The following is a 12,494-nucleotide window of genomic DNA, read 5'->3' on the forward strand; positions in this document are numbered from 1 at the left end:
TAATTTCCCTGTGAAGTTTGGCAGACATCAGTGAAGAAATGGCTAGCTGAAAACTGTCAAAACTACCCTAGTTGAACACCTTGACTTGTCTACTGTTCATAAATATATACTTTTATGGGGTAATTTACAGTGGGGGGCTTCCAAAATGTCCCAAATGGGATATGGGCCCAGGAAACCAATTTCTGAAAATTCCAAATATGAAAACTAAAATGCGCATGTTCCAGTTTTGCCCTCATAGCTTCCTCAAAAAATGCATGAACCATGCATGTGAGGCCTTGTTGGAACCGGGGGATGTTGGTGAACACAATTTGGTGTTTTTTTCTGCAGTTGCACATATTCTATACAAAATATAATATAAAATCTAAAGCAACATTGCAACATATGCAAAAAAAAACAAAAAAATATAAAAATACCTCAAAATTTGGCAGCAACTGGCGATAAAATCCCTGTTTGAAAAGTGTCAAAATGACCCTAGTTGTACACCTTGACTTATCTACTTTTCATAAACATATAATTTTGGGGGGATAATCAGTATCTGTGACAACTATTGCAGTTATTAGACTACCATGCCAAATTTGCAAAAAATTACATTTCAAAAACACGATGCATGCCTAGCAATATTTGCCCTATACTGGTCAAAATAGATGAAAATCCTGGCCATGTTGGGTGGTTTCCAAATCAGGACAACTTAATGAATATATTTGGGATAATTTTTTCCCATTGGTTCAATGTGTGTACAATTTGTATGTATACAAAACTGTAAAAAAATGCATTTTTTTCATTTTTTCACCACTTTTTCCAGTTTATTTCAAACAAAACAATGTACTACCCAGCTTAATATGGTTTCAAATGAAAGCCCTACTTGTCCTAAAAAAAACAATATATGATTTGTGTGGGTGCACCAATTGATAAGAGAGAAATTACAGTTGAAGAAAGACATGGCAAAAACACAAAAACGGCTCCGGTCCTTTAGCGACACGTTAGTATCAAAATCCCAGTCCTGAAGGGGTTAAATAAAGAATTTGTCTTAAATATTGTAATATTCTGAATACAACACATTTTTGAACCACCTTCTTATTATTCTACAGTTGTTGAATGGAAATCAAAAGAGAAACCGCAACAAAGTAAAGATCCCTTAACTTCATCAAATAATATATTGATAAAAGGTGATGACTATACCCCCTCATTACCTAAAATGTTATGGGAGAAGAGTAAGGATACTGGTCAGAAAAGCAGAAAACATCGAGAAATTGTTTCAGAGTGGGATCATGGGAATCACTTACAGACAGAAGAGATAATGGATGAAAACATAGAGACAAACCTGTATAACAAAGCACACAAAATAAAATATTCCATTATAGACACAGGCAAACGTATCAATTCATTTACCGGAATTAAAAATGAACACAGAAAAATGGTTTCTCTCAATAAACTAACAGGATCTAGAACAATACCAGAAGGATCACCAGAAACTAACACATCAACAAAAGGATTAGGACAACTTGACATATCCCCAGAAAAATCTACAGAGCTCTACAATGCACCAGAAGGATCTGGAGAACCTGATACATCACCTGAAACATCTACAGAACCCTACACCACACCAGAAGGATCTGGAGAACCTGATACAGCACCAGAAACATCTACAGAACCCTACACCACACCAGAAGGATCTGGAGACCCTGATATATCACCAGAAACATCTACAGATCCCTACACCACACCAGAAGGATCTGGAGACCCTGATACATCACCAGAAACACCCACAGAACTCTACACCACACCAGAAGGATCTGGAGACCCTGATACATCACCAGAAACATCTACAGAACCATACACCACACCAGAAGGATCTGGAGACCATGATACATCGCCAGAAACATCTACAGGTCCCTACACCACACCAGAAGGATCTGGAGACCCTGATACATCACCAGAAACATCTACAGAACCATACACCACACCAGAAGGATCTGGAGACCCTGATACATCACCAGAAACATCTACAGACTCCTACACCACACCAGAAGGATCTGGAGACCCTGATACATCACCAGAAACATCTACAGATCCCTACACCACACCAGAAGGATCCGGAGACCCTGATACATGACCAGAAACATCTACAGATCCATATACCACACCAGAAGGATCTGGAGACCCTGATACATCACCTGAAACATCTACAGAACCATACACCACACCAGAAGGATCTGGAGACCCTGATACATCACCAGAAACATCTACAGAACCATACACCACACCTGAAGGATCTGGAGACCCTGATACATCACCAGAAACATCTACAGAACCATACACCACACCAGAAGGATCTGGAGACCCTGATACATCACCAGAAACATCTACAGACTCCTACACCACACCAGAAGGATCTGGAGACCCTGATACATCACCAGAAACATCTACAGATCCCTACACCACACCAGAAGGATCTGGAGACCCTGATACATCACCAGAAACATCTACAGAACCATACACCACACCTGAAGGATCTGGAGACCCTGATACATCACCAGAAACATCTACAGACTCCTACACCACACCAGAAGGATCTGGAGACCCTGATACATCACCAGAAACATCTACAGAACCATACACCACACCAGAAGGATCTGGAGACCCTGATACATCACCAGAAACATCTACAGACTCCTACACCACACCAGAAGGATCTGGAGACCCTGATACATCACCAGAAACATCTACAGATCCCTACACCACACCAGAAGGATCCGGAGACCCTGATACATCACCAGAAACATCTACAGAACCATACACCACACCTGAAGGATCTGGATACCCTGATACATCACCAGAAACATCTACAGAACCATACACCACACCAGAAGTATCTGAAGACCCTGCCACATCACCAGAAACATCTACAGAACCCTACACCACACCAGAAGGATCTGGAGACCCTGATACATCACCAGAAACTTCTACAGATCCCTACACCACACCAGAAGGATCTAGAGACCCTGATACATCACCAGAAACATCTACAGAACCATACACCACACCAGAAGGATCTGGAGAACCTAATACATCACATATAACAACAGAAGCATACACAGAATTACACACTACACGTGAAGGATCTGAAGTAACCGTTACATGGCCACAATCATCAACAGAACATACATACATCACATCATCCACCTTCAAAACTACTGCTACCAAACCTTCTCCTACCTCCAAGTCTACTGGAAAACCTGTACCACCACCTTGTAAGTACTTTAAAGACTTCTTATATAACATATATTTTACTTCATAATTTTCTATGTAATTCTTAGCTGCACAACGTATCAATGTACATTAAGTTACTGTGTCACTACATGTAAAGTTTGTTCTGCCATTATAACAAAGCCTATGCTTCCACTTCACGCTTGATGATCTTTTTTTCTATGTCAGCACTTTCAGACTAAGTTCTTTCTTTTTTTTTAGTTCAGTGTTATAATGGAGGTACCTATGATTCCAATAAATGTCTTTGCCATGATGACTTTTATGGACCTTTGTGTGAGTTCATCATTGACAGAGCTCCAGTTAGTGGTAAGTGTCATGAAAATTAAAGCCAAATATTCCCTTGGAAATCTGTTTACTCTTGGAAAACCGTGAACCGAGTCTTACCTAGGTTATGAAATTTAACATGTCTGCTTTATTTAAGTTGTAAGGAAGGGAGGTTCTCACAAGAATTGTGCAAGTTGGAACTGAGCATTTGCTACTCCCAGGATAAGGAATTTGCCTGCTTTTTCAACTCGTATACACATCTCTACTGCGCATGAGTTGTGAGTTTATGTGCATATACAAATTGACTTTAGTGAATTTGCAAGTTGGACAAGTTGTCAGCTCCTACCTATTGTAATATACAGCTAAGTTGGCTTCTGTAACCACTGCCAGCTGTGTACCGAACTCAGTTCCATGAATGCCTACATTAACATTATTTCATTTCAGGACCTCGTATGGTACTAGAACAAGGTAGCGTGAGATATGAGATAGCTTGAGGATCCAAAGAAAATCAGGACATGCAATCACTGGATAGGTCTTTGCAGGCCTGAAATATGGACATGACCATCAGTAGGCTCAAGGTCAAGACTTGGGGTTAATAATTAATAAATAATTAATGTAGATGTGAGGGTCTTTTGACTTGCATTTGCACTATACATGAATAGAATTGCTTATTCTTTATGTCTCTTCCTGCAGGTAGAAAGGTTAATACCACAGTGAAAGTGGAGATAAAAATCACTAATAAGGAGTATAACGAAAGCCTCAAAGATACAACATCTGACTATTATAAGCATTTTGAAAATAATTTTAAATCAGAGGTGAGAAAAACAAACCCCTGCAATTTCTACCCTCATTTCTTTCCAGTGTTTAGCGACAAGCAATCCTTTAAAAGCCCCGTTGGTTCCTGGATCCAGGGATGGATACAAACTAAGGGAGACTAGATTTCTTGTGCCATTTCTTTTTTAGTGTTGCCATTGAAAACAAAAGTATTAAATCTGTACTTTTGGGAACCCCAACCTATGCTCTCTACCCATTTGCATGTGTTGCATTTTTTATGCATACACCAAATATTAAGACTTAAATATTAATAGCCAATTCTAAAGAAACAAATGATTCTAATAACGGTCCTCCTGAATTCCAGGACTTGTCAAGAGGTAAATATTTTCTGAACAACATCAACCTTACTTTAGCCAGCCATAGCATAGGGAAGTCTCATAGGTAACGCCATCAGGATTTATCTTTTTTTATTAGCCGCAAGTGGGAACACACATAACGTTCAACCCTTTTTTTGTTACAGATGAAGATGGTTTATGGCGAAATCACAGGGTATCAGGATGTAGAAATCAAGTCTGTGAGGTAGGGTTTTCCTGCCTATACAGTATACACACTGAGTTGCATATGTTGTCATTTTGTAGATTATGCCTAATCCCATCCCTAGTTTTTACACCATAAATACCTTATTTTAACTTGTTTCATTCATAAATTACCTTGGGGGGGGTCTTCTGTCTTAAATTGCTCTGTTGCCGTTAACTATTTGTGGTAGTAGCTTTACATAAGGACTGCATGGCGCTAGAGGCTTCAATGCAGTCTGCCAAAACAATGGAGGAGTCCATGAAGCTGGTTACAACTTCCTAGTTGGGTTGAAATTAGGATTCCAATACTGTCCTCACGGAATCATGGGAAACTGAGCTGTTTCAATCTCATCAGATGTCATCAATGCACCATCCATAATGAGATTAAAGACCATCTGTCTGATCGGCATATAAAAAAAAGGGATTTTACAAAGTAGAGGAGACAAGTTTATTTCAACGGAGAAGAACTGTTAGAACAAGAGGCCGTAATCTAAACCTAGGATTGGGATCTTAAATGTAAAAAAAAAAGAGGTTTTACTTTACTGAGAAGGTGGTAATTAAGTGTAACAGCCTCCCAGCAGAAGTGGCTGCTAATACAGGCTAATACAGTGAAGGAATGTAAACAGGCATACGGCTTTCCCTCCAGGCTGACTTGTGACCGCCATCTTCTTACCATAAAAATATCGGAATTCAAAGTAGGCGGTGCACGTACACAAGTCTTAGATCTTGATAAAAAGTATTGTCTGTTTCTAACAGGAAAGGAAGTATCATTGTGAATCACAGCGTAATTGTCGAGGCTGAATATACAGAAACTGTGACGGTTACCGAGCAGTATAACGACATAGTTAGCAATGTGGAAACACATCTGGAAGAACTCATAAAGGCAAATTGCACGAATGGAAACGGAAGTAGTAAGTGTTGTGTAAACATCTCTGTTCCTAAGCGTTCTTACTTTCCTAGAGTTTGGGACTCCATTTAAGTGGGTGGGACAAAGTTTAGAGGACGCCATGTACTTATTTACCATTTGATGACACGTTGAAGCAGAACGTTGACATATGATGTCATATCTTAGAGTAGGGCTTCAATGTGCTGCAAGGAGGACGCACGGGAGCTGGGATTGATTTCTGTCAATTTTAGAGCTCCATGGCTCACTCGGGGGAGATCTTCTGATTTCTGTGAATGGGCCATGATCCCCATTGCCTGCAAGAGTGAGAGAAATGAGAAGTGTCGCTGAAATTCCCTTGACTGGAGCTCTCAATGACTTAAGGTGCCCGGTGTCTGGCTGTAGACCATGGCAATTAAAGCTACACGTGTACTTTATGTCTAACTTTCTCCCCGAGAATCTTTCATGTATTTAATCAGAGGCACAAACCCCTGTATCACAGACAATATAACAAGACAAACAGCTGGACAAACAAACAGGTACATGCAGGCCTGGACCGGAACAAAAAATAGGCTCGGGCATTTAAGACTGAGCAGCCCATTTTTTCTGACAAATGTAATATACCATTTCTTGTTGTCTATTAGTTATATTTCAGCATGCTTTTGTCACTGTAATCAATTAGCATTACATAAATATATAATAAATGAATCATAACGTCATGCAATTTATAAAGTGCTATATCTTTAATGAAAGATTCAAAACAGTAACTAATCTTAATCAGTAACTACCATTTAGTTGGTACTTAGAAAGAGGTAGAAACTTTGTAAAAAAACAAACTTTCACTTAGAAACTAAGCCTTGTTTACTTAAAAGGGTACTCTAAGCCCCAAAACAACTTTAACTTAATGAGGCCGTTTTGGTGTATAGATCATGTTCCGGCAGTCTCACTGCTCAATTCTCTGCCGTTTCGGAGCTAAATCACTTTTGTTTGTTTATGCAGACCAAGTCTACAGTGTGGCTGGCCCAACTGAGCGCAATTGAGCGCCGCAATCGTGGATGTGATCTCAGAGCGATTGCATATGTGGCAGGCTCAGTTGTCCTGATCTGAAGTCTGAGTTTCCTCCCTAAAGTGCTGTGAGTTACAGCATTGCAGGGAGAAAACTCAGACCTCAGATCAGCCCAACTGAGCCTGCCACATATGTGATCGCGCTGCACGATTGCGGCGCTCATTTGGGCCAGCTCTAATTGGCAAAAAAAATCCAGAAAGAGTTTTGGCCCAGCATTGCAGGGAGGAAACTCAGACCAGCCCAACTGAGCCTGTCACATCGCGCTCAGCCAATCCTCTAGGCGGAGCAATGTGACGTCAGGTAAGTATGCAGCCCCATGATCTAGAAACAATAAAATGGGGGAGCACATAAGATACCACAGTCAAAACTGGGGGGCATTAATAATCTCCACCATTAAATCATATTACTGAAAATATATATATATACATATACATACGTGTATTTGTGCCCTCCAGAGAGCCCCCCACATTGTGTATTTATGCCCCCAGCCAGCCCCACATTGTATATTTATTCCACCAGACATCCCCACTTTAGTATTGATTTATCTGATGCCCCAGCCAGCACCCGCTTGTGAATTAATGCCCCCACACCCTTGCGTATTGCCCCCAGCCAGCCCCACATTGTATTTATGCCAGCCACCCCCCCCTTAGTATCAAATCAGATCTGGCACCCAGACCTAGGACCCAGATTGGAAGAATAGGACTTGCCATCTTTGCCCCCAAAACAGCCTGCCTGTGGCATCTTTGCCCCCAAAACAGCCTACTTGTGGCATCTTTGCCACCAAAACAGCCTGCCTGTGGCATCTTTGCCACCAAAACAACCTGCCTGTGGCATCTTTGCCCCCCTTACACATCCATGCTATCACACACACATATTCATTCACTCGTTCACAAATATCTATTCACTAATTCACAGATAATTATTCACTCATTCAGATATTCATTCATACATTGATACTCATTAATTACCTCATTCAGATTGTTCGTGCGTCTACCAGGTAAGTAGCGGGCCCCCGTGGAATTGATCTTGGGGGTTGCCCAGGCCCCCTGGAGTGGAGGGCCCGGTCGCAATTGCTGCGGGTTTAAGGGGCAGGTGCCCCTTTTGCCCTGCGTTAAGGACGGCCGTAGAGGCCGCATAGGCCCAGTCAGTCCGGTCCAGACTGGGCCTATTTTAAGGAAGGGGCCTGGAGCTGCAGCTCCATCAGCCCCTACGTTAATCCGGCCCTGGGCTGCCCGATGGCTAGTCCAGGCCTGGGTACATGTCTTCTTAGAACTTCCCTTCCGCTGCTGCATCCACCGATTGTTTGCCTTCTTGCTAGCGGTACTTGTTACCACTCATGTATTCTTTTAAAACTTCACTAAGGTTGTTTGTCTGAACGTGATGTTTTTACTGTTCTACAACGGTAACTTAATTATTGTCACTATGGTTGGTCCAGTTGTATGTCCAATACCCAAATCACCCACTTATGCAAAGGAAAATCAGTATGTACCTTGGGTGAAAGACTTAATGATGCCAAGATACAAATGGAACTGATGGGTGGCCCATGAATGAATTACCAAGATATTAGGTACATTTAGGTACATTTTTTTATTAGGAATATCCTAGATGTCTCTACCACCAAAGATGAATCACAACGTCTGGTTAATTTCATGTATAAAGTAGCAAAGAGAACAATCAGATAACACATGGTATTAACAAGACAATGGAACCTTGGGAGACTTCTCATCGTTGTCTCTTGTAAAGGATTGGCTCTTGCAACAGGTGATGGGAGTTGTATAGGTAGAGATGTCCCTTCTCTCCACCATACCACACAGAGCTGAGTATAAAGGGGAGCAAAAGTCAATACAGCAAAAGTACCGCACTTTGCCCATCTCTGCACCACTTCTTTATAACAATTGTACCTTTTTTTTTTTATAGCTGCATTGTGTATTGATTCCAACGTCAAAATAACAGACGATCCTCCAAAAACTAAAGAAGGTGAGGATTAGCTTTGTGGTCCACTTTACTATCTCAGAGGTATTTGCCGTTATGATAATTCCTGACCGTGTCCTGTCTTCTGCAGAACTCTGTTTTGACAGGTTTGAACCTGGTTTTAGAGAATTTTACACGCCATTGGTAACTGCCGAAGGAGTGATCTGTTTATCGGATTGCGATCCGCAATCAGGAAGGTATTTGAGCTGCAACGGGGGCGCCTGCATGTTACAAAACGGCACAGGACCACAATGCCTGTAAGTATGCTTCATTCACCCCTGCCTGGTTTCGCTAAAAGTTGTATGACCATCCTTTATGAAAAATTAAAATGATTAAACTATGAACAAGGCAGGATTTGCATTTGGAGGGACTCTGCAGAATCTTATTTATTTGCAAAACGGACCACAAAAATTTAAAGGGGCTGCATGCTTATCATAAATATGAACGTGCATATGATGGATGGAGTGTCCCTTTAAGGTGAAAGGGTGATGTCCAGACTTGAAAGCAGAAGAGATTAATGTGGGGGATGGGAATTAGAGTAGTATGAAACATGAGGGAATGAAGGGCTTAACTTGGGAGGGTGATGGAGGTTGCTGGTCTTGTCTATAGCATAAATAGCATCTTAGACAAGTAACCAACGCTATTAAACATATCATGACAGCCGTGAACAAATTGGATCAAACCAGTTAATTGTATATACAAAAATACTAGTGGCTTGGTTGTGGGTTTTTTCATATGCATCTCCATTCCTATTTATCACATGCATTTCTAACCATATATCACTCATATCTCCATGCCGAGCCCAATCTTGGTCTCCAAATGGTAAATTCTGTAGTGTTGGGGTGGCTTTCTGAAGTTAGAATTCTATACGGTAAACTTGTAGCGTTATATCTGCGCAATTCTTTTTAGTTAACAAGTAATATTGTTTCTTCTATCTTGGTAAAGTTGCCCGAATTCGGAAAAATATATATACACTGGTCCCCGGTGTCAAGGGAAGATATTAAAGTCACAACTATATGGCGGAGTGGGAGCGGCCATCGCAGTCCTGGTAGTGATTATCCTCGTTATTGGATTCCTGATGTTCAGAAGAAAAAAAGACAAGAAGCTGTAAGGATTGTGTTTGTGTGTGTTGACTGCTTGTGTGGACCGTGTCCTGTTTATTTAGGGTATATGTTTCATTGTGATGCTGCATGTTTTCTTGTTGTATAGCATACATACCAGGCTACCTGGAGCTCTCCCTCTCCTGGGGGATAGGCTTTGTGCGGGGCCGTGACAAAAAACCCACTAAATGTGACTTTTAACCAACATTACCTGTGTTAGAGTTACATTGTTATAACCCTGAATGGCTGACAGTGTGTGGTTGTGTAGTTATTTGACTGGTGTGTTTTGGGATTCCAGTGATGCCTTCACCAAAGACCAGGAAGATGTGTGGTATGACGATAACAACAGTGAATGGAGTGTTGAATGTGGCTTCACCAACTTGAGTGAAACAAAAGAAGATGACGAGGGAGGTATGTGGGCATCATTAAAGTTTGGCGATACACATACATGAAAATGGGTACAACTGATATCATACCCATATCACCACCCATAGGGCTCCAATTGTCTGTATTACTGGGTCTCCCTGAAAGAGGAGAGAACAGCTAGGATGTCTTGTTGGCCCACTGAAAGGGTAGCTGTGTGCTGGGTTATGATATATCGCAGCATTCACCTTCATTACTTAAGGTGCATATAGGCCACCTACCCACCTATAGTCCCAACCAACCCAGCTGGGACACATGAACTTTTGGAGGTTATTGTGAGTGTGTGGAACTGGTTTAAGAGCTACCTCCTAGGGGCGCCACATCAGCCATGCTTCCCAGGACACCTTTTCCTGTGATGGCTACCCTGCAGCACGTAAACTGTCTAATACAGTAATCCACATCCATGAGCTGAATCATCCTACACACTGCGGGGCAGCACTTTACATGTGTTTTTCAGAAACATTTCAAAATTATATGAACACATGACTAAGTGTAGTCACCTACTGCTTTGTGACATTTGGATGTGAGGACCTGTATTTGCTGACGACAAGATACACTCATGCGCTACGAGTGATTCACCAACCTTGGCTGTGCATCATCATTGTGTACCATGCCTGTGTCTCACTCTCAATCTCTCTTTGCATAGATTCCTCCAAAAGTGGTTCATTTCCCAGCAAACAAACATTCAAGCCAGCCCTGGAAAATGTGGACACATCTATCAAGGTGTGTAGAGGATGGTTTCCCACATGTACTTGTTGAGTCTTTGCTTGAGTGCGCTCATCTCTGTTCTCTCCTCTCTCTATCTTTTTGTTCCTCCTCTATTCATTATCTCATTGTTTAATCCCCTTCTTGTCGTTATTCTGTCATACTGGCTTTGTTTACTACTCAGTCACTTTATTACTATCATGCTCTGGTAAACAGCATTTCCTTTCCATTCAAATTTGGAGAAGTCCCAACCTTACTCTCCATTTCTCCATTTAACCCCAGGTAAAGATTCAGAGACCGGAGATCTCCATCAAATGATGAGGACATCACGTTCTCTCTTCCTCTCCCATTACCTCTTCTGCAAGGCTACTACTCAGACGTGGGACCACCTAATTATATGATGCTTCTAGTGGACTCGCCCAATAGTGATGATGACGAGAAGAACTGTCTATCAGGTTAAAAGACTAGTTTGTGGAATAACAGACCAAGACACTCGTTTTATTTGAATGCAAAGAACACATGCTAATAAAAAATGTTGAATTAAACCTTATACAGAAAATAAAGGAAGAGTTTGGAAATTAACCTAAAAATATAAAGCATACACTATACCAGCCCAGTCTGAAACCCCCAACCTGAGTTGCCCTGCCTTGGATCCGGCCTCCATTCCCCCCTTGCAGTTGCCACTTTATTCCCACTTATTTATAACCTTTTGTAATTTAATAAGTATATCATTTAGTTTGATTTAAACAAGATTTTTTGTATTAAAATATATTTTATTAAAATGGTGTTCGTTTTGTGAGATACTGTACACTGGGGGTGTATAGATATTTTACCGTAAAATAAAAAAAGCCTGTTTTGTAAGACGCCGCAAATCTACGTCCTTGCCAAACATTGTTGAAACCTTTTCTCATAAAATATGATATTAGAGAAATATCTCCCTCTAGCCCTGGTCTGTTTATGTATTTGGCATTGTTTGAACCCAAGAACTTCTCGTTGTAACTAAATGTCCTAGTCCTGGCAACTAGACTGGACCTAAGGACATGCCATGCTTATAAGTCCAGGTTTATAAGAGCCCTTGCAAATTCCGCACAAGAAAGACTCTTCATACAGTCATGTAACCCACTGATATATTAGTGGCTAAATTTAGCACGACAGAATTTTATTGTATTTCCCGTTGCCATGATATTTGGGGGTGCCCAAGCATATGCGTATTGGCCTTATCAGGAAAAAAGAATCTTATTACAATTTATAAAAAGTGTACTCGTCTTCCAATACCCAGTCACCCATCAGAACTAAATATCTTTCCCAATTTATATATATATACTTATAAGAACATATACCAATTAAAACAATGATAAGCTAAAATGAGTTAGTAATTGTATTAAAATAATATGTGAGTTGAGTGGGTTAATGTGAATCAAAAGAGAATAAAGACATACATTTGACACATATGACTGTGTTTTTTG

General features: G+C 40.9%; 1 protein-coding gene across 1 annotated transcript; it reads left to right on the forward strand.

The window, feature by feature from the left end:
• Positions 1-3,015: 3,015 nt before the first annotated feature.
• LOC128490492 (mucin-3B-like) lies at positions 3,016-11,889 on the forward strand. The gene is made up of 11 exons (XM_053462387.1): positions 3,016-3,251; positions 3,469-3,573; positions 4,225-4,346; positions 4,826-4,884; positions 5,637-5,791; positions 8,747-8,806; positions 8,892-9,057; positions 9,746-9,907; positions 10,199-10,311; positions 10,970-11,046; positions 11,311-11,889. The coding sequence occupies exons 4-11, from the start codon at positions 4,826-4,828 to the stop codon at positions 11,344-11,346; spliced, it is 828 nt and encodes a 275-aa protein (XP_053318362.1). The 5' UTR covers positions 3,016-3,251; positions 3,469-3,573; positions 4,225-4,346; the 3' UTR covers positions 11,347-11,889.
• The last annotated feature ends 605 nt before the right edge of the window (positions 11,890-12,494 follow it).

The sequence above is a fragment of the Spea bombifrons genome, chromosome 4 (assembly GCF_027358695.1).
Source record: "Spea bombifrons isolate aSpeBom1 chromosome 4, aSpeBom1.2.pri, whole genome shotgun sequence".
Lineage (NCBI taxonomy): Eukaryota > Metazoa > Chordata > Amphibia > Anura > Pelobatidae > Spea > Spea bombifrons.

What these genes read in the sequence shown, in the direction of transcription:
- LOC128490492 (XM_053462387.1), top strand. Translation starts at nt 4,826, where the DNA reads ATGAAGATGGTTTATGGCGAAATCACAGGGTATCAGGATGTAGAAATC. An exon ending in GTAGAAATCAAGTCTGTGAG is followed by an intron (nt 4,885 to 5,636) that starts GTAGGGTTTTCC and finishes TGTTTCTAACAG; the next exon opens with GAAAGGAAGTATCATTGTGA. An exon ending in CACGAATGGAAACGGAAGTA is followed by an intron (nt 5,792 to 8,746) that starts GTAAGTGTTGTG and finishes TTTTTTTTATAG; the next exon opens with CTGCATTGTGTATTGATTCC.